The sequence below is a fragment of the Phalangium opilio genome, unplaced genomic scaffold, assembly GCF_054372755.1.
Source record: "Phalangium opilio isolate 3A_F unplaced genomic scaffold, DU_Popi_V2 ptg000041l_1, whole genome shotgun sequence".
In the NCBI taxonomy this organism is placed as follows: Eukaryota; Metazoa; Arthropoda; class Arachnida; order Opiliones; family Phalangiidae; genus Phalangium; species Phalangium opilio.
Genome location: NW_028324165.1, coordinates 2,638,969 through 2,664,740, shown reverse-complemented (window position 1 = coordinate 2,664,740; position 25,772 = coordinate 2,638,969). Strand labels below are relative to the sequence as shown.

Genomic DNA, 25,772 nt, shown 5'->3' with positions numbered 1-25,772 from the left:
TGTCAGAAAAGTGAATGAAATTATACAACCTAAACACATCAAGAAGTAAGTTTGCGTCAATTCAAGGTATTTAATTTAGAATAATGAAACAACACCTCTCATGTATAGAAGCCCGCCTTATGCCTTTGCGGCAGACTTTTGCGTTAATGAAGAGGGGTGGGGTTTAATTTTGAACACGATTGAAAGAATAGTCATCAAACATTTGCCGCCGTTCCTGAAATATTGTACAAATACTTTCAAAGTGAGTGATAATTTAAAATATTGTACGTTTGGCCCATGACAAACGATGAAGCCATGTGCGGTTCAGATTTATATTTGCACTTATAAATCCGGCCCTAACTTTCAACAAGCTAAACCACGAGTTCAGGGGGAAATTTAAAAACCATATTTTTACTTCCAAATGTTTGTTTACAGGACCAAACGAAAATATCGATGAGCGAAAGGTTTTCGCATTTAAGAAAAATGCCGGTGGACGACGAAAAACCCGTGCAAAATGACTCTAGGAAGCCCATAACAAAAGAACAGTTGAGGCAGTGGCATTTGGTAAGATTTATGTCGTTGCACATTTTTTAGTGTTACTTGCATGGGTAGCTAAAGTAATTTCTGCAAGAACAAAATACAAAGTGTTCAATTAAATCTATCGTTAATCACTGAATTCAATATAATGATGATATAATTTAATTTTTAGGAATATGGCGTTTCAAAACCGCAAAATAAATCGCAAATACTTGACATTGGAGAAGTTAACTCTCGAGATAGTGAAGAAAAAACATGTGAAAATTTTAAAAACCTTACCATTGAAGATAATGAGGAAGTTCGAGAGGATCTCCATAATGAGGAAGTTCGAGAGGATATCCATAATGAGGAAGTTCTAGAGGATGTACATAATGAGGAAGTTCGAGAGGATCTCCAAACTGAGGATGAGGACGCTTTACTTAAATGAAACTAAAAGTAAAAATACGGGAAAACATTTTTAAACAAAAATAGATTAAAAAATAGTTTTAAAACATTTAAGCAAAAGTGTTAAGAAATAAGGGTAAAAATTTTATAAAAAGCTTAAAAACTTTTAGGGAAAAGTGTAACATTTAGAAAAACGTTTAAAAAACTCAAAGGTTTAAAAACTTTGAGGAAAAAGTCAAAAAAGGTTAAAAACTAGGAAAAACTCAAAAAATGTTAAAAACTTAAGGAAAAACTTAAAAAAGGTTAACAACTTTCTGGAAAATCTCAGAAAAGGTTTAAAAGTGAAACTTTAAGAAAAACGGTTAAAAACTTTTAAGAAAAAGTTTTAAAAACTTTAAGGAAAACTTAAAAAAGGTTAAACTAGGAAAAACTCAAATGTTTAAAACTTTTAGGAAAAACTTAAATAATGTTAAGAAGAACTTTAAGGAAAATCTAAGAAAAGGTTTAAAACTAAAACTAAGAAAAAATGTTAAAAACTTTTAAGAAAAAAGTTTAAAAAATTTAAGCAAAAAACAAAAACTTTAAGAAAAAACTTAAAAAAACCTAAAAAGGCTAGTAATAACCTTAAGAAAAATCTCAAAAAAGGTTTAAAACTAAAACTTTAAGAAGAAAGGTTAAAAACCTTTAAGAAAAAGGTTTAAAAACTTTAAGGAAAACTCAAAAAGGTTAATATATAATAAGAAAAAGGTTCAAAACTAAAAATTTAAGAAAAAAGGTCAACAACTTTTAAGGATAAGTGTTTAACATTTAGAATAAATATTAACAACTTCAGTAAAGGTTTCAATTATTTAAGGTAAAGGTTTCAATATTTAAGTAAACGTTTAAATTATTAAAGTGAAGGTTTAAATATTAAACTAAAGGTTTAAATATGATAGAATTTTTTAAGTAATACAATTTTTTTTAACTAAAGGTTGAAATATTTAAGTAATGGAAAAAAAATTAAAATAGTCATAACTTAAGATAGTCAATACAACTAAAGTACCTAAAAAACTGAAGTTACTCGAAATAAACTAAATATAGTCAAAAAAAATAAAGATAGTCAAAAAAACTAAAGATAGCCAAAAAACCAACGATAACCCAAAAAGCTAGAGATAGGCAAAAAAAATAGAGATTGGCAAAAAAACTAGAGATTGGCAAAAAAACCAAAAATATACAAAAAAACCAAAAATATACAAAAAAAAAGATTGGACAAAAAAAACCATAGTCCAATACGTGATAAAACTGTGATAAAAACTACTAAAAATACAGATACGTGATAAAAATACAGATACGTGATAAAAATACAGATACGTGATAAAAATACAGATACGTGATAAAAATACAGATACGTGTTAAAAAATACAGATACGTGTTAAAAAATACAGATACGTGTTAAAAAATACAGATACGTGTTAAAAAATACAGATACGTGTTAAAAAATACAGATACGTGTTAAAAAATACAGATACGCAATAAAAAATACAGACACGCGGTAAAAAATACAGATACGCGATAAAAAATACAGATACGCAGTAAAAAAATAAAGATACGAATAAAAAATACAGATATGCGATAAAAAGAAAGATACGCGACAAAGAAATAAATATCCGCGATAAAAAATTAGTAAGAGTGTTTGGAGCTTTCAAGCAAAAGGAAAATAAATTTTCAAGTCAAGTGAAAGGAAAAGAACTGTAAAAGTACAAACCTACAATATCCCAAGCAGTGGATAAAAACAACCCTTTATTTTGTTTAATTAACTTTAATCTTGTAACCAAAAAAAACATTGTGCCTTTAATATTAAAACAAGTACAAAAATTGATCTCATACTCAAAGAAAAAATTTGTAACTAAAGTATTCAAAGTACATTAAAACAGTTTTGGTGAAATTTAAGGGTTCTAATATAATTAAAGTTTACTAATGCCAGATGTAAAGTTAAAATGTAGTTTAAGCTAGTATTTGATCGAGGAAACTAAAATTATATACATAATATAGGAGGTAGGTGTCAAAACTTTGAAGCTTCGAGAATATAATTTATATAATAGGCTTTACAAGCTCTTAAAAAATATTATGTTTATTTTGAATTTTTAAGTTCATTTTTGGATTGCCTTTACTCTTGTTTGCGTTGATGGCTTGAGCAAAAATTTTAACACCTTGACAGTCCATGTAGATAGTTTTCACACATGGAGGAATCATACCATTTACACCAGGAGGCCGGGCTATCTGGCGGACAAAAACCCGTCTGCTTTTGTCCTCCAGATAGCCCGGCTTCCTGGCTATCTGGCGGACAAAATGGTATGAATCCTCCATGTGTGAAAACTATCTATTGATTGTACATTTCTAAAAAAGTTATACACTTAAAGTTATTTATTAAAACATTTTAAAATTATTTTGGGATGATTTAAAATTGCCCCTTCACTGCCTATTGGGGAAAAAAATATTTAGGGAAAATTATGTTCGTACTATGCCTTGGTTGTCGACGAGGTGTGTAAATAAAATATACCACCGATGCGAAGAGAGGTGTGCACGGCATGGAAAAGGCACACCTCCTTAAACTCGACGGCCCGGGACTCTTCACGCTAAGCCTTGGTCGTCGACGAGGTGTGTAAAATATACCGCCGATGAGAAGAGAGGTGTGCAACGGCATGGAAAAGGCACACCTCCTTAAACTCGACGGCACGGGATTCATCGCACTAAGAATTGGTCGTCGACGAGGTGTGCAAAATACACCGCCGAGAGGAAGAGAGGTGTGCACGGCATGGAAAAGGCACACCTCCTTAAACTCGACGGCCCGGGATTCATCGCACTAAGAATTGGTCGTCGACGAGGTGTGCAAAATACACCGCCGAGGGGAAGAGAGGTGTGCACGGCATGGAAAAGGCATACCTTCTTAAACTCGACGGCCCGGGACTCTTCACGCTAAGCCTTGGTCGTCGACGAGGTGTGTAAAATATACCGCCGATGAGAAGAGAGGTGTGCAACGGCATGGAAAAGGCACACCTCCTTAAACTCGACGGCACGGGATTCATCGCACTAAGAATTGGTCGTCGACGAGGTGTGCAAAATACACCGCCGAGAGGAAGAGAGGTGTGCACGGCATGGAAAAGGCACACCTCCTTAAACTCGACGGCCCGGGATTCATCGCACTAAGAATTGGTCGTCGACGAGGTGTGCAAAATACACCGCCGAGGGGAAGAGAGGTGTGCACGGCATGGAAAAGGCATACCTCCTTAAACTCGACGGCCCGGGACTCTTCACGCTAAGCCTTGGTCGTCGACGAGGTGTGTAAAATATACCGCCGATGAGAAGAGAGGTGTGCAACGGCATGGAAAAGGCACACCTCCTTAAACTCGACGACCCGGGACTCTTCACGCTAAGCCTTGGTCGTCGACGAGGTGTGTAAAATATACCGCCGATGAGAAGAGAGGTGTGCAACGGCATGGAAAAGGCACACCTCCTTAAACTCGACGGCACGGGATTCATCGCACTAAGAATTGGTCGTCGACGAGGTGTGCAAAATACACCGCCGAGAGGAAGAGAGGTGTGCACGGCATGGAAAAGGCACACCTCCTTAAACTCGACGGCCCGGGACTCTTCACGCTAAGCCTTGGTCGTCGACGAGGTGTGTAAAATATACCGCCGATGAGAAGAGAGGTGTGCAACGGTATGGAAAAGGCACACCTCCTTAAACTCGACGGCACGGGATTCATCGCACTAAGAATTGGTCGTCGACGAGGTGTGCAAAATACACCGCCGAGAGGAAGAGAGGTGTGCACGGCATGGAAAAGGCACACCTCCTTAAACTCGACGGCCCGGGATTCATCGCACTAAGAATTGGTCGTCGACGAGGTGTGCAAAATACACCGCCGAGAGGAAGAGAGGTGTGCACGGCATGGAAAAGGCACACCTCCTTAAACTCGACGGCCCGGGACTCTTCACGCTAAGCCTTGGTCGTCGACGAGGTGTGTAAAATATACCGCCGATGAGAAGAGAGGTGTGCAACGGCATGGAAAAGGCACACCTCCTTAAACTCGACGGCACGGGATTCATCGCACTAAGAATTGGTCGTCGACGAGGTGTGCAAAATACACCGCCGAGAGGAAGAGAGGTGTGCACGGCATGGAAAAGGCACACCTCCTTAAACTCGACGGCCCGGGACTCTTCACGCTAAGCCTTGGTCGTCGACGAGGTGTGTAAAATATACCGCCGATGAGAAGAGAGGTGTGCAACGGCATGGAAAAGCCACACCTCCTTAAACTCGACGGCACGGGATTCATCGCACTAAGAATTGGTCGTCGACGAGGTGTGCAAAATACACCGCCGAGAGGAAGAGAGGTGTGCACGGCATGGAAAAGGCAAACCTCCTTAAACTCGACGGCCCGGGACTCTTCGCGCTAAGCCTTCGTCGTCGACGAGGTGTGTAAAATATACCGCCGATGAGAAGAGAGGTGTGCAACGGCATGGAAAAGGCATACCTCCTTAAACTCGACGGCCCGGGATTCATCGCACTAAGAATTGGTCGTCGACGAGGTGTGCAAAATACACCGCCGAGAGGAAGAGAGGTGTGCACGGCATGGAAAAGGCACACCTCCTTAAACTCGACGGCCCGGGACTCTTCACGCTAAGCCTTGGTCGTCGACGAGGTGTGTAAAATATACCGCCGATGAGAAGAGAGGTGTGCAACGGTATGGAAAAGGCACACCTCCTTAAACTCGACGGCACGGGATTCATCGCACTAAGCCTTGGTCGTCGACGAGGTGTGTAAAATATACCGCCGATGAGAAGAGAGGTGTGCAACGGTATGGAAAAGGCACACCTCCTTAAACTCGACGGCACGGGATTCATCGCACTAAGAATTGGTCGTCGACGAGGTGTGCAAAATACACCGCCGAGAGGAAGAGAGGTGTGCACGGCATGGAAAAGGCACACCTCCTTAAACTCGACGGCCCGGGATTCATCGCACTAAGAATTGGTCGTCGACGAGGTGTGCAAAATACACCGCCGAGAGGAAGAGAGGTGTGCACGGCATGGAAAAGGCACACCTCCTTAAACTCGACGGCCCGGGACTCTTCACGCTAAGCCTTGGTCGTCGACGAGGTGTGTAAAATATACCGCCGATGAGAAGAGAGGTGTGCAACGGCATGGAAAAGGCACACCTCCTTAAACTCGACGGCACGGGATTCATCGCACTAAGAATTGGTCGTCGACGAGGTGTGCAAAATACACCGCCGAGAGGAAGAGAGGTGTGCACGGCATGGAAAAGGCACACCTCCTTAAACTCGACGGCCCGGGACTCTTCACGCTAAGCCTTGGTCGTCGACGAGGTGTGTAAAATATACCGCCGATGAGAAGAGAGGTGTGCAACGGCATGGAAAAGCCACACCTCCTTAAACTCGACGGCACGGGATTCATCGCACTAAGAATTGGTCGTCGACGAGGTGTGCAAAATACACCGCCGAGAGGAAGAGAGGTGTGCACGGCATGGATGATAGCACACCTCGTACAAAAAGCAAAATTCTTTAATTACATTAGTTTTGTGGCTTCTGCGGAATATCACGCCCCAAATAAATGATTAAAAGTTTCATAGATTGTTAGTACTTACAAAATTCGTTTTTTCTTTTCTTATACCTTCGAACATAACTTTAGTCCTCGACGGGGTGTGTAAAATATACCGCCGATGAGAAGAGAGGTGTGCAGCGGCATGGAAAAGGCACACCTCCTTAAACTCGACGGCCCGGGATTCATCGCACTAAGAATTGGTCGTCGACGAGGTGTGCAAAATACACCGCCGAGAGGAAGAGAGGTGTGCACGGCATGGATGATAGCACACCTCGTACAAAAAGCCAAATTCTTTAATTACATTAGTTTTGTGGTTTCTGCGGAATATCACGCCCCAAATAAATGATTAAAAGTTTCATAGATTGTTAGTACTTACAAAATTCGTTTTTTCTTTTCTTATACCTTAGAACATAACTTTAGTCCTCGACGGGGTGTGTAAAATATACCGCCGATGAGAAGAGAGGTGTGCAGCGGCATGGAAAAGGCACACCTCCTTAAAAGTCGCCGGCCAGGGATTCTTCGCAATAAGCCTTGGTCGTCGGCGAGGTGTATTCTTCGCACTAAGGTTGATAGCAGTCCTCGTACAGATACCAAAATTCTTTAATATTCTCTAATTACTCTGAACAACGTTATTATTTAAATTGATATTAATTTAAATGCGATTTTGTGCATCGTTCTGACCTCTAGGATGTATAGTACGAGTTTGCAGTGTGAAAAATGATATTAATGGTACGAATTAGCGTTTTTCAGAAGGGTGTGTAAAGTGTGCTAGTGTGTAAGGTGTGCCTTTTAGGGTCCATCGTAAAAGAGGACAAGTAGGATGGATTCGTTGAAAGATTGTGTTGTTACGTTGAAGCCTTTGAGCTGGTAAGTAATAAAATATTTCGAACTTGAAGAATGCCTCAAGAGCTTTAATGGAATTGCCCAGGCTAAACCTTATCTAAGCAGACCTAATCTGGGCTAACGTAACCAAACATAACACGAAATAAGTTTCAGTTCTTTGATCAATCTATCTTACAATGGCCAAATGGGCCAGAGAAATGAAAATCGTTAAATTAATTAGAAATCACGAACTCTTCAAAAACACGTCATGATGTACATTCCCTCACTAATCACGTCGTGATGTACATTCCCTCACTAATCACGTCGTGATGTACATTCCCCCACTAATCACGTCGTGATGTACATTCCCCCACTAATCACGTCGTGATGTACATTCCCCCACTAATCACGTCGTGATGTACATTCCCTCACTAATCACGTCGTGATGTACATTCCCTCACTAATCACGTCGTGATGTACATTCCCTCACTAATCACGTCGTGATGTACATTCCCTCACTAATCACGTCGTGATGAACATTCCCTCACTAATCACGTCGTGATGTACATTCCCTCACTAATCACGTCGTGATGTACATTCCCTCACTAATCACGTCGTGATGTACATTCCCTCACTAATCACGTCGTGATGTACATTCCCTCACTAATCACGTCGTGATGTACATTCCCTCACTAATCACGTCGTGATGTACATTCCCTCACTAATCACGTCGTGATGTACATTCCCTCACTAATCACGTCGTGATGAACATTCCCTCACTAATCACGTCGTGATGTACATTGCCTCACTAATCACGTCGTGATGTACATTGCCTCACTAATCACGTCGTGATGTACATTGCCTCACTAATCACGTCATGATGTACAATCCCTCACTAATCCCGTCGTGATGTACATTCCCTCACTAATCACGTCGTGATGTACATTCCCTCACTAATCACGTCGTGATGTACATTCCCTCACTAATCACGTCGTGATGTACATTCCCTCACTAATCACGTCGTGATGTACATTGCCTCGTTAATCACAGTTCAATGACCTTTTATGAGTGTTAAATATAAAAAATATTTTATTTAAATTGTATATTAGACACTAATCAGGAGATCTGATTAGTTTTAACATGTATTAATTCAGTCGGAATTTGTAACAATGCTCTCCACTCTCCCACTTATCAAACCTTTCATCCTTGAGCCTGTTTGTCTCGCAAAGGTCCTGGCAACACTGTAAACTCTTAGTAGTTTAAAATATCAACATTTTTCTCCATTCCTTAGCTTGTTTTTCAAAAAATGTTTCATGTTTCAAAACATGTCTTCATTCAAAGTTTAAATTTAGGAAAGAAATGTGTCGACATAAACTGTCTTTACGCAACGCCTATATGAATGTGGTCGATTTTCAAAGGGATATTCAAAGAGAGGTATTTGAGCATAAATTGAACTATTCCTTGTTGTACCGTGTGAAGTTTAACATTACAAGAAACAAACTGCTGTTTGCTTTAGGAACTGGATAAAGATGATTGTTTCATAAGCAAAGATGATAAAATGAAGAACCTGAGGAACAAGGTACTATTTGACAAAACGAGAAAACTTCCCAAATAGTGTTCCCATAGAAAAAACATTACAAGGAAATCTAACATAAAACATGCCTGGCGAAAGCGCCCAGTTTTCCTGTCCCCTATGAAGGCTTCATGAGATTCAAAATAACATTGTCTACCGCCATTAAATGGCGGTTGAACATTGAACGTTTGTAAATGTCCTGCCAATGATAAATTTCACTCTCATTGGCTAGAAGTTGGAGGATAAAGCTCCCTTGTTTTAATCATCATTAAAAAATGAGGATTATCAATGATGCTTAAAACGACATTGGTTTCCCCTCTCTCTTGTTTGTCCTGAAGGTCTCATGGAAATCAGCTATAGTAATGGAATCTTAATTCAATTTTTTAGTTTGAAGTTTTAATTTCAAACGTCAGAAAAGAGAGGATGGAAAATGCATTAACTATTAATGAACAACGAGATAAAATTGACAGGCTCAATAAGGTCAGAGAAGAATTGAAAAACAAAGTCATGAGTCTCAAGGTACGCGACATTGTTTATTTGATGAAAACGCAAAGATGAGATTAGCTATTAGCAATATTCATTAATCATTGTTAATTGTTTAAAAAAATTAGGAAGAAAAAGAAGTAATTCAAAATGTTAACAATGTATCAGTGAAAGTTGAACCAGTTGATTATGATTCAGAGCCAAAAATTGAACCAGTTGATAATGATTCAGAACCAGATAGCCAAGCATTATCCCTACCAGTTGCGGAACAGCAACAACCTCAATCTCAAAATGAAAGGTATTTAAAGAAAATAAATTGTATTTTATTGTTTTATTTTATCATAATTTTAATTGTATAGCTCGGAAGGAGTCCCTACTGAGGACCAGAACCACAACCCGCCTGGTGCGTAAATTTTTATTTACGTAGAAATATCGTAAGACTCCCCAGGTCACTTGCTGTGTTCACAATAATTTGAACCCCCCATGGATAAGCTACAACTAAAGCCTCAACCAGTTTAACAGCAATTTCTAAAAGCCTTATTAGTCAGTGGTGATTGTATGAAGTTGGGCAAACACATTGTAGAACCCTTAAAGAATGTGCATTATACGTAATTTTTATGCATTGAACTGATTTGCATAATTTGATGGCTTAACATACAAGAATGAATTTCATTCGACCCCTGTTGGCGAAAGTAGTGAATGTGATTTTATTTCTGAACTCTACTGCTGATGCCAATCACAAAGATCAAGACATCGGTCCAAATAGAAACTAGTTCAAATTTCCCAACAGGCTTTTGAGGATCAACAGAGCATGCTGGGAAATATCTTACGATAATCTGATTGAGCTAAGATGGCACAGAGAAAGGCTTTAAAATATTATAATGGCAAAAGCAATAAAGCCAGAGCTTGAACGCCTCAATTATTATCGTTTATGATCAGATTAGAATTTTTATATGATAAGTTAAACAAATGTAGGCTTTACTTACAGCGAAATTACGTATGTTCGATTTTGGGAAAAGATTAGGCATTATTAAGTTATCTAATCAAACGATTTGCCACTCAAATACTTATTTCTGTGAAATATTTGGGTTAAATGTTGGGAAGTGTAAATTCGCCCCTAGGTCCAAATATAAGTGTGCTTGCAGAATTCCGAATTTTTTATGTTAATTTGTGGACTACGCATGAATATTACTAAGAAAAAATAGATGCGACTCTGAGAATCTTTCACTCCTAGTCCCCACTGTGTGTGAAAAGTGGGCGGATACTTTAGAAGGGTCGTGACTAATTATGGGGTGTGATACGAGCTCCGCCCACATCTCATAGAATCATCGCGCTTTCCAGATGTTACATGATTTTTTCTTTATGAAATGTATTTTTTGATTTGTGTAGGTAAACCCAAGGAAAAACATAATATTGAAGATAAAAGAGTTGTTGAACTTCGCTTCAAAATTCATAATAGAGAACAAAGCTTCAAATGTGATCAGTGTGAATTTTCCAGCACACAGAAAAGTAATTTGATCAAGCACAAACTCATTCACTTTGGGGGAAAAGGAAGACCCTTCAAATGTAATCAGTGTGATTATGCCAGCAAGCTGGAGAGTAATTTGATCGCGCATGAACGCATTCATAGCGGTGAATTACCCTTCAAATGTGATCAGTGTGAATATGCCTGCACACGGAAGCATTATCTTATCGCGCATAAAAGCACGATGCATATTGAAACACCCTTCAAATGCGAGCATTGTGACTTTAGTAGTGTGTGGAAGCATTGTTTCATTAGACATCAACGTCTTTACCATGGTGTAAATCCCTTCAGATGTGATCAGTGTGAATTTGTAACCACAGAGAGTGGTCAATTGATCAGTCATCAGATCAGTCATCAGCGCATTCGCAGTAGTGAAAAACCATTCAAATGCGATCAGTGTGACTTTGCTTGTACTCGGAAGTATGATTTGGAAATCCATCTAAGCATTCACAGGGGGGAAAGACCCTTCAAATGTGATCTCTGTGACTTTGCAAGTACTCGGAGGTATGATTTGAACAAACATGAACGCATACACGATGATGAAAAATCCTTCAAATGTGATCAGTGTGACTTTGCAAGTATTCGTAAGATTGGTTTGATCAGACATCAACGCGTACACGGTGATGAAAAATCCTTCAAATGTGATCAGTGTGACTTTGCAAGTATTCGTAAGAATGGTTTGATCAGACATAAACGCATTCATGGTGATGAAACACCATTCAAATGTGAGCATTGTGAATATGCAACCACACAGAGGAGTAGTTTGAACATACATCAACGCATTCACAGTGGTGAAAACCCCTCCAAATTCGATGAGAGTGAATACGCTATCGCGTGGAAGAGCTTATTGATCAAACGTCCACGCATTCACAGTGGTGAAAAACCCTTCAAATGTGATCGGTGTGGCTATGCATGCACGCATAGGGCTCATTTGATCAATCATCAACGCATTCACAGTGGTGAAAAACCATAATAAACCATTCAAATGTGAATAGTGACCTATGTTAGCGCGTGGAAGTCCTTATTGATCACACATCAACGAATTCATGGTGGTGAAAAACTTCGTATGTGATCATTGTGATTTTAGGTGAGCTGGAAGAGTAGTGTTATCAGACTAGTCAACGCGTTCACAGTAGGGAAAAACACTTCTAATGTGATCATTGTGATTTTGCCAGCAAACCTTTCGCACGTGATCGCAATAAATATTCAAAACCACTGACCATAACTAAATTTTCAAAAGAATTCTAAATGCCAATGTATAATCTTCATTATAGGTTAATACTACGAAATTTTTAACTTTTTAATTTTTTTACTTACTCTGATTTTATTATAAGTGAATTTTAATTGTTTGAGTTTCATTTTTAGAAAGAAAGTTAGTTGTACGAGGCTTTAATATTGTAACGAGTATTAAAATTAATAAAATCTGTTTAAATGATATCAATTTTCAGTTGGTAATTCAATTGAAGTGCCTAACCTTGTCATACTGAGATAAATATGGCCTATATTCATTTCATTTGGCAATATCATATCTCTTTCCTTTGAGATATTAACAAATGAAGTTTTTGAGCGGTGCAGGACTGTATTCGAGGTTTAGTATATGAATAGACCATTCCATTGTTTACTTGAAGAGAAACCAATAGACAGCGTATTCCCCTAAGCCAAGAAGCAAAGCAACGTCCCGCCGACTCGTACTGCCTCGTCGAGCGCGTCAAAGGGCCAGGCTTTCCAGCGCTGTTAGTCAGGCGTCGCTAGTATCAACTTGTCTACTTTTTTTTACAGGGAGTTTGCACATCTTATCTTTATTGTGATTATTTTCATTTTTGGAAACTAAAATTGCCTCAGCGCCGCACTTTACAAAGACTACTCTCCTTATCCTGGAACTAACTGCAAAAATTCTCCTTCAAACAAAATAGCTATTAGAAAACTGTTAGTATTTCATTCAAAAAGCAAGACATGACCTTGCAAAGACGCAAGTGCGGGTATTTTACAATTAAAGCACCATCGCTCGGTCTACCAATAATTTAAACCATTTTTCCTAACGTAGGGATTAATAATAATGAATGTAAATCCATTATTGTTTAGTAATAAACAATGTATACAGGGTGTTTGTGAAATGTCCATCAATAATGAAAGAGCGTATTTATTGGGCCATTTTGAGTCGAAAATGTTCAATGGCATTTTTCCGTCCGAGCCACTGTTTTCAAATTATGATTGGAGTAGTTTACGGATGACCCCTTAAATTTAATTAAGAAATTGAAAGACCGCTAATTTAATAAAGGGGTCATCCCTAAAATATTCAAATCATAACTCGAAAACCGTGGCCCGGACGGCAAAATGTCATAGAACATTTTCGACTCAAATGACACAAAAAACATCACCCTTAATTTGTGATGGGCCTTTCAAAAACACCCTGTATGTTGTGTTTAAAACATAGTGGGAAATATTTTAAAATCTATATAATATCACAAATATTCACCTTTTTATTAAAATTTGAACTAACATTATCTGTAGCAAAACTAATGTTCTAAAACGAAGCATTTTAAATTTCGCGCCAAAGAGTAGATTTTCTGGCTATTTACGTGTTGCTGTTGGAAGTAAAACATCCAGTGGTTATTGCGCATGTCAATTAATGGGCGGGGCTTTACATTTCCCCACTCGGTCTATATCCCACTCTAGCCGCTGCGACTGCGAGCAGCTTGTGTCCAGGAGCGCATGATCGAGTTGGCTATGGTATACCCCAGGTGCCAGCCCCGGCCCCCAGCCGCGCCGTGCTCAAAAATTAAAACCTTCTGAGTCTGCTAGAGATTAGTTTTTGGCGGCAATTGGTGTAGTTATCTTTTGTTCCGATATCCGTAACAACTTCAGTTAAGTTTTAGCCATACAGCTGGAAAACGGTAAATAAAAGAGGAATCTATCTCTCCAAAGAGCAAGAATATCATAACAGTGTAAGTGATAACTGATTTTTTAAAGAGTTTAATCAATAATAAAAGAAATACACATGGGTAAAAAATATTATTAAAGTTAAAAGGAAGGTGAAATCAAGCGATTTTTTACCGATTCTTCTACTAAGACCAGTCTGCATAATGAAATTTTCAGGAAATAGGGTCAGCTGCCCTAATTTGGAACAGCTCCAATTTGGAACACTTTTCTTAAAATCGTCATAATTTCAGTTTGAGAGCTTCAAATGAATATTCTAAGGGCTCATTTTGAAGATTGAAATTCCCTCTATCCATAAAACACGGCTTTAAGAATCTATCATAAAATCCAGAGAAGATACAAGCATAATTAGACAACCTCATATTTTGCATAATTATTTTTTCCCAAAATTAAGGGAAAGTTCTCCCATGGGTCTCGGGAAATAAGCTTTCACGGCCAATGGGAAAAACATAGGCTTACGAAAACAATTCCATTGAAAACTTCGGACGTTTCTCTTCAAATTAAACACTTTAAACGCCAGGTTAGGCCTAAAAATTATTGAGAAAACTCGAAAAGAAAATACGTCTTCATTTGCCTAAAATCGAACACCCCGAAACACGGAAATTTACTCCATCTTCTTACATCCATAACTAATGTTTTACTCACTAAAGGACAGCAAAAAAAAGACCTTAGAAGATGCATTGATTCATTACCTGTCCAATAATGTTTGTCCTGTAAGCGTAGATTAAAATGCGGAAAAGTTACGGGTGTTAATAGCCCAGTATCCAGATTTAGTCATAAACGTGATGCTAATTTTAGCTTATTTAGCATGTTTCGCCGAGTGATATTGGGTTTCAAACACCGTATCATGACTCACTTGATGTAAAATGTAGATTCGACAACTTTTTCGCCACAAAACATAGCAGTGTATGTTACTTTGATTTAACTTAGTAACTATTTCATTTGAAATACCGTACATAAGCGTTAGAGCGCGTTTAATTTACAATGTTTAACCGTAATGAACTGACAGCGCGCCAATTTTTGAAGCTTTAAGCAGATGACACTAAGTGCCCTTTAAAATATATGTACAGGTATAAAAGGGTAAGCGTTGGTCGCTAGATGGTCGTAGCATCGCTGACAAATTATATTTGCTTATTATTAGTTACAAAAACTCAGATTTTTTCGTATTTAAATTAGGGTGTTCCAAATTAGGACGGGGTGTTCCAATTTAGGACGGGGGCGTTCCAATTTAGGACGGACCATTCCAAGTTAGGGCTGAAATCGACCTTTTCTAAAACCCATTTTGCAGGAAAAGTACGCGTCTTAGCAATCTGAAAATGGGTGCAATAGATCGGCAATAGTTCAAACTTATTGTATTGGTGTGCTTTTTAACTTCAGTAACTTATTTGGTACTGAAAAATCTGAATTTACAAAGAGCTTGAGAAAGTGTTCCAAGATAGGGCTACTGACCATACCTCAAAATGTTTTCAAAATTCAAATTATTTTGAGATTTTATGGATAATTTGAAATAAGCACCTCCGACCAATCGCATAACGCTTTGCATTCCTGTTAAAAAAATTCGTTGCACCCTCTACATCTCCCACCCAATTTTAAAAAATCTCGCGCTAAATTTCATTCGACATGAAGCACGTACCGCGAGAATTTTGTTATCAAGAGGGCAGGGTGGTACGCAATTGCCCAGAGGTGCTTATTTCAAATAGTCCATAAAATCTCAAATAGGTAAAAAAACACTTAACCATGGACATGAGTAATTACCTCTCCGAGTGACGTATGTCACGGAGAGGTTCTGTAACGATCGTGTGTGTCTGTCTGTCTGTTGTTACACCCACGTGACCGCGTTCGCAGTTTCCAAATCGGAGCAAACGTGTTCGCCATTTCCGAACTGCTTTCACAGTCACGGAAATGGCTCCTCTACTTGAGTTCTCACACCACCATCTTCTGGTCTTTGTCCATCCCACACGGACACCAGTCTGTACTTACTGGCTTCTAATCACCACCATCTTTTGATCTTCGTCCATCCCACATGGACACCAGTCTGTACTTAATGGCTTCTAACACCACCATCTTCTGGTCATTGTCCACCCCACATGGACACCAGTCTGAACACACTGGCTTCTAACACCACCATCTTCTGGTCTTTGTTTTTGTCCATCCCACATGGACACCAGTCTGTACTTACTGGCTTCTAACACCACCATCTTCTGGTCATTGTCCATCCCACATGGACACCAGTCTGTACACACTGGCTTCTAACACCACCATCTTCTGGTCCTTGTTTTTGTCCATCCCACATGGATACCAGTCTGTTCACCTGGCTTCTACACCACCATCTTCTGGTCTTTGTTTTTGTCCATTCCACTTGGACACCAGTCTGTACACCTGGCTTCTACTCCATCGTCATCGTTTGGTTTAAGACATTCGCGGCGATCAGCTAGGGTTACGAGAAACGTCTAGCCTCCCTAGGGTGGGTTGTCCACGATAGGTTTTCGCAATTGCGGTTGTTCTTGCTTTTAGCTGTAGTTCGACACCCTTATATACTACCTATTTTATTAAGGCGAAGCAACCGGCGTATGCTTCATTTCAAACGCCAATATTAGTCAAGTCTCTCAAGAATGTTTAATTGTTCTTTTTTAAAACGATGTAACGTTCAATAAGGCGAATAACTAACGAAGAAAATATTAAATATTAATTATATTTATTTTAATATTTAAGATAATCTTGTTTCTCAATTCAAAATTAATACGGAAAGAGTTAAAAAGCAGTCCATGTTTTGTCTGTGTGTGTCCGTCCGTTGTTACAGTAGTGCGCTGCGTTAAAAGTTCGTTTTGTTTTGATTTGTAAAGAAATCCTACAGAACCATAATATTCCCTTTATCCTTAATATAAAGTGAATATGTGGAAATATTTTTCGTAATTATGCTGCATTTAGTACTTTTGTAGCTTTAAAGCTCTATTTCATTTTGATATTCCAAAGATTTTTTTTAATATTATTATTTAAAATGGAATATTATATATTACTTAAGCTATACTACATCTGTTTATAGCATAATCCTTTCTTAAGTGAATACAAGCACAACGCTACGATATTGGTCAAATGAACTTTTATTTTTCAATAGGCTTAGTGAACCAAAAAGTAAACGCTTGGGTTTGGTTTTCGTTTCTGTAATGCAGAGACATTAACGGTTCAGAGTGAGCCGAAAGTTAAATACACTTTTAAATAATTAGGCTTAGATTTTATAATCATGGTGGAAATCTGGGCCGCGTTCAGCAGAGCCCAGCGCTGTTAGCATAACGGGATTTTGTTTTTGAATTTTGACGTCACGGTGTTTAGCGCTGAGCTAGCGCGGTCTTCAAAGAAAATAGTCGGCTTTTTGGATAACGTGACGTAAAACGCGTAGTTCTCAGCTTGGCGAAAAAACTATGGAGGAATTAATACAAATAGCTCTATGGGACTATAGCTATTTAATTGGCGTGAAACCAGTTGATCACGCGAGAACATGGCAACCCTGTTGTGAATATGGCTTTGAACATATAGAGCATACAGTTGAGGAGTAGAAAATTGGGCCTTTACAAACAGGTAAAGGTATATATCTCTCCAAAGTTTTATCTCTTCATTTCCCGTTTTTCCCCCATCGGATGATTTTAATGTGTACAAGTATATCATTATTGGATGTAAAATGTCGTCTGATTTACAGTATATTTGCTATGCTTTGCATACTGCTTTAATATTTCATAAATTTTAACTTAAGAAACATTTCCATATCTGGGTAAATAAGTTTGTAAGTAGTCGTCTTGACTCGGAGAGGTAATATTTTGGTTTTCCCAACTTGTTTTAAAATTTATGATAACACTATTACTAGGCCTGTGCGAGTCCAGTTTTTTGGGCTTCGAGTCGAGTCTCGAGCCCTAAAAAAAGCTCTTATGGAATCTCGAGTCGAGTCTTTTAACTGGTATCTAGTCCTCGAGTCCTAAAGGCAGCTTCAAAACTACGTCTCAAGCCCAGTGTCGAGTACTGATAAATTATATCAAGTCCCAGTCGAGTCCTAATAAATTATTTTATGTCAAAATCAAGGCTAAATATTTTTATATCTTTAATTTTCTACTCTTCCTTTGTTCAAATATCACAGCTTGGATACAAAAAGTAACAAACGTCAATAAACATAATTTTAGCTTTGGTTTGGGTTTGTTCTAGCTGACGTCAAATTTTTGTCCTATCAACTGTCTACTCTAAAATCTAAATGGGAAAAACCCCACTAGATACCGCGCTTTACTTGAAATTCCGGGTCACCGAGTTCAGGTTAAATACATGGATAAAGGATGAGCGTAAGGAAATTTGTTTTTGCACTAGAGGGTTGGCAACTCCCTATCTATTCGATATATACTTTGATGCAGCTTCGGTTGTCAGCACGGGAAAGCTAGGCCACTATGTAATGTAGATTTGTGCGTGCTGACAAGAGACGAAAGAAAAATAAATTCTTTATCCATGGTAAATATTTTTGGACTTGATATGGTGTTAAACCTCGGTTCGAGTCCTCCTCGAGTCCAGTAGTGATGATTTTTGAGGACTCGAAACTGTTCTCAAGTCCTAAAATTTTGATTTTCAAGTCTCGAGTCGAGTACTCGACTCGAGACTCGAACGAGTACTCGCCTTTGATCGAGTACTCGCACAGGCCTAACTATTACTAAAATAGTATATTTTTTAAGCCTCGACTAATAGCGTTTTCCTTTGGGTCCTCGCGGAGCGCTCCCATGGAGGAATAAAACTGGGAGATCCTATTCTTCAAAAACAGTCTTTAACGAAGCTGGAAACTACTACTACAATTTTTATTGCTCCTTGGGAGCGCTCCGCGAGGACCCAAAGGAAAACGCTATTAGAACTCTGTTGTACTAAACTTATCAATGCCAAATCTTGACTTACATTTATTTTTATTATATTAAAACTTTTCGTGTCAAAGGTCCTTGATAAAGAGAGAAAATTGAGATATTACATCGCAGTCCATGAAAGTGTGAGTTCCTCAACTGAATGTCGAAGTCAAAAAACGATTTGGAATTGTCTCTTGAAAGAAATATGGAGAACGATTCAATCGTAGAATCTTTGGAAGCACAGGAATCTAAAAATAAATGTCATGAAAAAGGAAATATTGAACCGAGCTGCGGTTCATCTGAACTGACCCCGGTTCATCTGGATAGCGACATACCGGATATATCGCCTGAACCTAAAAACGATACTTTAGTGCCCAACTTAGACGCCCTTGAACCTTGCACGTCAAACTATTCGTCTGCTAGTTCGAGAATTGGTAAGTAATTTTCTTCTTAAAAAGTGTGGGTACCTAGAGAGAGAATAGCCCGAGTCATACTACCGTGTTTGAAAATAACCTTGAGCAATGTATCCACTGAAGCTGGTAAAAAGGGTGAATTTGAAAAGTCCGTCAATTATGAGGGATCGTGTTTATTGGGAACAACTGAGTGGAAAGTATCAATGAACATGGGGTGTACATCAATTCGTTACAGATATATGCCCCCCCCCAAACATTGACCATTATAACAAGGAAGTATCCAACAATGTAGAGTACGACTTTAATTCGAGTAACCAGCTTGTTTAGAACTATCAGACAATTTCTATAACTTTCAATCTAAGTTAGATTCAAAACCTTTAACTAGCTTGTTGATGGCACTTGAAAACGACTGTCGTACCTTTTCAGCACCGCGGTTAGCTTCCATTTTCTGTTTAGTTTGCTAGAGGTTTTTTTCTCTAGTCGGAATACGTCATTCGTGTCTGTAAGACCTATCCCCCTTGGGATCCAATGGGAAAGGGCGGAGTAATGACGGACATGAAAAGGGTTTACTTGTCCACTGACACCGGCGTAAGAGTAGAAGTTAATGATCTCGCAACTTATACCTTCTTATAGTATATTCCTTTTTGTTTTAACCATAGCTAAGTTATTAATTTGCAAAATGTGAAAATATCTCAGGGTTTGAAATGATTCTTAAAAGGCCTATCGAATCACTCGTCGCACAGTTCATAAGACATGTTACATATGTTTCTCAGTTGTTACTGAACACTTGTCATTAAGTGACGTTGGTGAAACAACATAGATTCTCGAAAATTGACGCCTGGTTATGGCGATGTCAAAGGCTTAGTTCCGACTAAATAGGATGATGAAACTACTGCAAAACCGCGTGTAGTCAATTGACGTGTCGTTCGCGAACTAGCTCTCATTATGTCTCTAGCATTACGAAGTATTAGAAGTGTCATACTTATGGAATATTTCTTATAAACTTATGGTGATACCAACGAACCGAAATTATGAAGTAAGGTCTGCATGGTGAGCAACTGATCACCAAAACTGGTCAGGGATATCTTGCAACAGCCGACGATTTTCCATCGGAAAATTTCGTCCGAAGAGTATTTTTTTATACTATTTATACTCCTATTTTTTCCTATGAGGGATTTACATTTTTGGCTGGGCTCCCTTCAACTATAATTTTCGTGATAATTAAACTTCTTCAGAAGTGAATGATAATCCGCTAAAACTTTGGAATTCATAACCTTTTTGAAAACAAACCGAACGTTATATTATCTGGAAAATTTGTATCAAGGAGACACAAATTAACAGAGGGTTCAGCTTTTTGTGCTAACTGCGATTTAAACTTATATTCAAGGGTTAATTTTCTTTCTGTAGAAAAATCCAAGAATGAACTTTCAACTCGATGCAAATACTCTAAAAATGATCAAGAACGTCACATGCGAAAGAGGAACGTTGAAGAGATCTTCAAATGTGATGAGTGTGACTTTTCCAGCAAAGAGAATAGTCTTTTGATCACACATCAACTTATTCACAGTCGGGAAAAACCATTCAAATGTGTTCAGTGCGAATATAAATGTTCGCACAAGAGTAGGTTGATCACACATCAACGCATTCACACTGGAGAAAAACCATTCAAATGTGATCCGTGTGAATTTAAATGTACGCAAAAGAGTGGTTTGATCACACATCAACGCATTCACACTGGAGAAAAACCATTCAAATGTGATCAGTGTGAATTTAAATGTACGAAAAAGAGTGGTTTGATCACACATCAACGCATTCACACTGGAGAAAAACCATTCAAATGTGATCAGTGTGGATATGCCAGCAATAACAAGATTAGTTTAATCAGACACCAACGCATTCACAGTGGGGAAAAACCATTCAAATGTAATCAGTGTGAATATAAATGTACGCAAAAGAGTGGTTTGATCACACATCAACGCATTCACACTGGAGAAAAACCGTTCAAATGTGACCAGTGTGAATTTAAATGTACGCAAAAGAGTGGTTTGATCGCACATCAACGCATTCACACTGGGGAAAAACCATTCAAATGTGATCAGTGTGGATATATATGTTCGCAAAAGAATGCTTTGATCACACATAAACGCATTCACAGTAGTGAAAAACCCTTCAAATGTGATCAGTGTGATTATGCCTGCACGCAGAAGAGTGGTTTGATCACACATATACGCATTCACACTGGGGAAAAACCATTCAAATGTAATCAGTGTGAATATAAATGTACGCAAAAGAGTGGTTTGATCACACATCAACGCATTCACACTGGAGAAAAACCATTCAAATGTGATCAGTGTGAATTTAAATGTACGCAGAAGAGTGGTTTGATCACACATATACGCATTCACACTGGGGAAAAACCATTCAAATGTAATCAGTGTGAATATAAATGTACGCAAAAGAGTGGTTTGATCACACATCAACGCATTCACACTGGAGAAAAACCATTCAAATGGGATCAGTGTGAATTTAAATGTACGCAAAAGAGTGGTTTGATCGCACATCAACGCATTCACACTGGGGAAAAAAGATTCAAATGTGATCAGTGTGGATATATATGTTCGCTAAAGAATGCTTTGATCACACATAAACGCATTCACAGCAGTGAAAAACCCTTCAAATGTGATCAGTGTGATTATGCCAGCAATTACAAGATTAGTTTAATCAGACACCAACGCATTCACAGTGGGGGAAAACCATGCATTCAAATGTGATCAGTGACAACGTTAGCGCGTGGAAGTGCTTATTGATCACATATCAACGAATCCATGGTGGTGAAAAACGTCGTATGTGATCATTCTGATTTTAGGTGAGCTGAGAGAGTAGATTTACCATGTTTTACCAGACCCGTCAACGCGTTCACAGTAGAGAAAAACCCTTCTAATGTGATCAGTGTGACTTTACAAGCAAACCCTTAACTGTGATCGCAAAAATATTCAAATCCATTGACAATAACTAAGTATTCAAAAGAATTCCAAATGAAAACTATTAAGAAACAGTAGTGGTGGATACCAATGTATAATCTTCATTATAAGTTAATACTACTAAATTTTTAACAATTTAAATTTTTTACTTCATACTCTGATTACCTCTCCGAGTGACGTATGTCACGGAGAGGTTCTAATTTCGACGTGTGCGTGTGTCTGTGTGTGTGTCTGTGTGTGTGTGTCTGTTGTTACACCCATGTGACCGCGTTCGCAGTTTCCAAATCGGAGCAAACGTGTTCGCCATTTCCGAACTGCTTTCACAGTCACGGAAATGGCTCCTTTACTTGAGTTCTCACACCACCATCTTCTCGTCTTTGTCCATCCCACTTGGACACCAGTCTGTACTTACTGGCTTCTAATCACCACCATCTTTTGATCTTCGTCCATCCCACTTGGACACCAGTCTGTACTTACTGGCTTCTAATCACCACCATCTTTTGATCTTCGTCCATCCCACATGGACACCAGTCTGTATTCATTGGCTTCTAATCACCACCATCTTTTGATCTTCGTCCATCCCACATGGACACCAGTCTGTATTCATTGGCTTCTAATCACCACCATCTTCTGGTCTTCGTCCATTCCACTTGGACACCAGTCTGTACATACTGGCTTCTAATCACCACCATCTTTTGGTCTTCGTCCATCCCACATGGACACCAGTCTGTACATACTGGCTTCTAATCACCACCATCTTTTGGTCTTGGTCCATCCCACATGGACACCAGTCTGTACATACTGGCTTCTAATCACCACCATCCTCTGGTCTTCGTCCATTCCACTTGGACACCAGTCTGTACACCTGGCTTCTACTCCATCGTCGGGTTTAAGACATTCGCGGCGATCAGCTAGGGTTACGAGAAACGTCTAGCCTCCCTAGGGTGGGTTGTCCACCAAAGGTTTTCGCAATTGCGGTTGTTCTTGCTTTTAGCTGTAGTTCGACACCCTTATATACTACCTATTTGAGTAAGGTAATGCAACCGGCGTATGCTTCATTTCAAACGCCAATATTAGTCAAGTCTCTCAAGAATGTCTAATTGTTCTTTATAAACGCGATGTAACGCTCAATAAGGCGAACAACTAACGAAGAAAATATTTAATATTAATTATATTTATTTTAATATTTAAGATAATCTAGTTTCTCAACTCAAAATTAAAACGTAAAGAGTTAAAAAGCAGCCTATGTTTTAGTCTGTGTGTGTCCGTCCGTTAGTGCACCGCGTTAGCAGTTCGCTTTGTTTTGTGGAAATAAATCCTACAAAACCTTAAAATTTGGTTTTCTCATAATGTGTAATTAATATTTGGAAATATTTTTCGTAATTTCGATGCCTTTAGTGATTTTGTAGCTATAAAGCTCTGTTTCATTTTGATATCCCAAGAATATTTTTAATTATTATTATTTGAAATCGATGTTTATATATTACTTAAGCTATACTACATCTGTTTATAGCATAATTCTTTCTTAAGTGATTTCAAGAAGAACGCAACTATATTGGTCAAATGAACTTTTGTTTGTCAATAGGCAGCGCTGTTAGCAGTGACCTACAGAACGGGATTTTGTTATTGAATTTTGACGTCACGGTGCTCAGCGCTGAGCCAGCACGTACTTCAAGGAAAATAGTCGGGTTTTTGGATAACGTGACGTAAAACGCGTAGTTCTCAGCTTGGCGAAAAAAGCATGGAGGAATTAATACAAATAGCTCTCGCTGATTCTGATGAGACTATAGCTATTTAATTGGCGTGAAACAAGTTGATCACGCGAGAAGTTTAAGAGACATGTTAGTTTCTAATTTTAATTATAAAAGTTGTTGTTATCTATCTCTTAAAATATGTTATCATACAATTTTTGTTAAGCCTTGGTACCTTGCACGCTTTATTGCGCTAGCGTTATTCTTAAAACACCAATGACCGGAGAAAAGCTATGACGACAGAGCTCACAGGTAAACGTTTTCCAAAATCCGCTGTCTTTTTTGGTGAGCTCTGCTGAACGCAGCCCAGATCAGAGAAAGGTCTGATCGTAATCGGATTATAGCTTCGTGTTTTTATGCTTTTTATGGTGCGCATTTACCTTCAGTGTGTGTAGCCACAAATTAGCTTTGGTGTTATGTAACGTTAAAAGTCATGTTGACAAAGTAAGAAAATCGTTGAGGTGAAACGAGAGGATAGTGTTTACATGGCAACCCTGTTGTGAATATGGCTTTGAACATAGAGGGTATACAGTTGAGGAGTAGAAAATTTGGCCTTTACAAACACGTAAAGGTAATATCCCTCCAAAGTTTTATCTTTTCATTTCCCGTTTTTCCCCCATCGGATGATTTTAATGTGTACAAGTATATCCTTATTGGATGTAAAATGTCGTCTGATTTACAGTATATTTGCTATGCTTTGTATACTGCTTTAATATTTCATAAATTTTAACTTCAGTATTTGTTCATAAAAAAAAGAAACATTTCCATATCTGGGAAAATAAGTTTGTAAGTAGTCCTCCTCTAGACTCGGAGAGGTAATATTTTGGTTTTCCCAACTTGTATTATAATAGTATTTTAATTGTTTGATTTTGTAACTTCGACCCATTTCATTTATTGAAAGAAAGTTAATTGTACAAGCATTTAATATTCGAACGAATATTAAAGTTCATAAAATCTATTTTTTTAAGAAGATCAATTTTCAGATGCTAATTCAATTGAAGTAGTGCCTAACCTTGTCATATTGTGAAAAATATAGTCAATTCATCTTGAACAAATCAACGTCCCGCCGACTCGTACCAGGGAGTAAGGAACGTTAGAGGGAGTGTTGATCTAATGCTAAAAAACCGTCATACAGTGGCAAATGGGAAAGAAAGTGGGGGGGGGGGGGTAGGAATTTTTATCTCCGTTCCCCAATTTTAGCTAACGCGCAGGCGCGAGTGACGTCGTTTACTACCGCCAGCAGAGAGAATTTAAAAATTCTCTCTGCCGCCAGCGCCAGCTTCCGCTTCCATCGACTGCTGCCCCACTCACTCTGTTCAACCAACAATCAACGTCTGTTGGGAGGAAACCGAGGCTTAATAAAAATGCCAAATTGTTTTTGCGTTGTTCCCACCAGGTCCCTAAAAGTCCCTATTTCCCTACAAGGTCCTTAATCTACCCTAAAATTGGTATTCGGTCCTTAAATCACCCTATTTTTATAAACCTCAGAAAAAGTATAAGAGTTAGTGCTGTGCGAGTACTCGATAAGACTCGAGTACTCGATCGAGTATCGAGCCGAGTACTCGACTCGATACTCGATAAGAAATTTTCTGAGACTCGAAAACGTTTCGAGTATCAAACCAAGGCTCGATAAATACTCGAACCTGCTTTTGGAAGGCCTTTAACTCTGAAAATTGGATGTAGTAGCTATAAAAATTCACTAGAAAGTCACGTTTATTGGTTAACAGACGCATGTTAGTGCTTATTGGGTAGTTTAAATCATAATGCCAGTGTAATGTAGTAGGGTAGTAGCTCCTATTTGGTTCAATAATGGAAGTAAAAGTAATAAAATACAGTTAATAATAGCGTTGACTATTATAATTATACTTTTATTTTTTAATTTATTTCTTTTTTTTTTTTAAGTTCAGCTTAGAAATTTTCGTTTGGGACT

At 38.4% G+C, this 25,772-nt stretch overlaps 2 protein-coding genes across 3 annotated transcripts; both read left to right on the top strand.

Annotated features, from left to right (window-relative positions):
- Positions 1–69: 69 nt before the first annotated feature.
- Positions 70–1,248, top strand: LOC149679335 (uncharacterized). The gene is made up of 3 exons (XM_089835024.1): positions 70–241; positions 415–543; positions 689–1,248. Exons 1-3 carry the CDS (start codon positions 101–103, stop codon positions 941–943), a joined length of 525 nt encoding a protein of 174 aa, XP_089691150.1. The 5' UTR covers positions 70–100; the 3' UTR covers positions 944–1,248.
- A 6,004-nt stretch (positions 1,249–7,252) lies between these two features.
- Positions 7,253–12,335, top strand: LOC149679334 (uncharacterized). 2 transcript variants are annotated; one of them, XM_089835022.1, is made up of 7 exons: positions 7,253–7,362; positions 8,670–8,751; positions 8,834–8,896; positions 9,278–9,409; positions 9,502–9,671; positions 9,733–9,776; positions 10,763–12,335. In XM_089835022.1, the coding sequence occupies exons 1-7, from the start codon at positions 7,316–7,318 to the stop codon at positions 11,869–11,871; spliced, it is 1,647 nt and encodes a 548-aa protein (XP_089691148.1). In that variant the 5' UTR covers positions 7,253–7,315; the 3' UTR covers positions 11,872–12,335. The 2 variants fall into 2 exon arrangements, with proteins under 2 accessions (XP_089691148.1, XP_089691149.1); XM_089835023.1 differs by having other exon boundaries at positions 7,302–7,362; positions 8,659–8,751.
- The last annotated feature ends 13,437 nt before the right edge of the window (positions 12,336–25,772 follow it).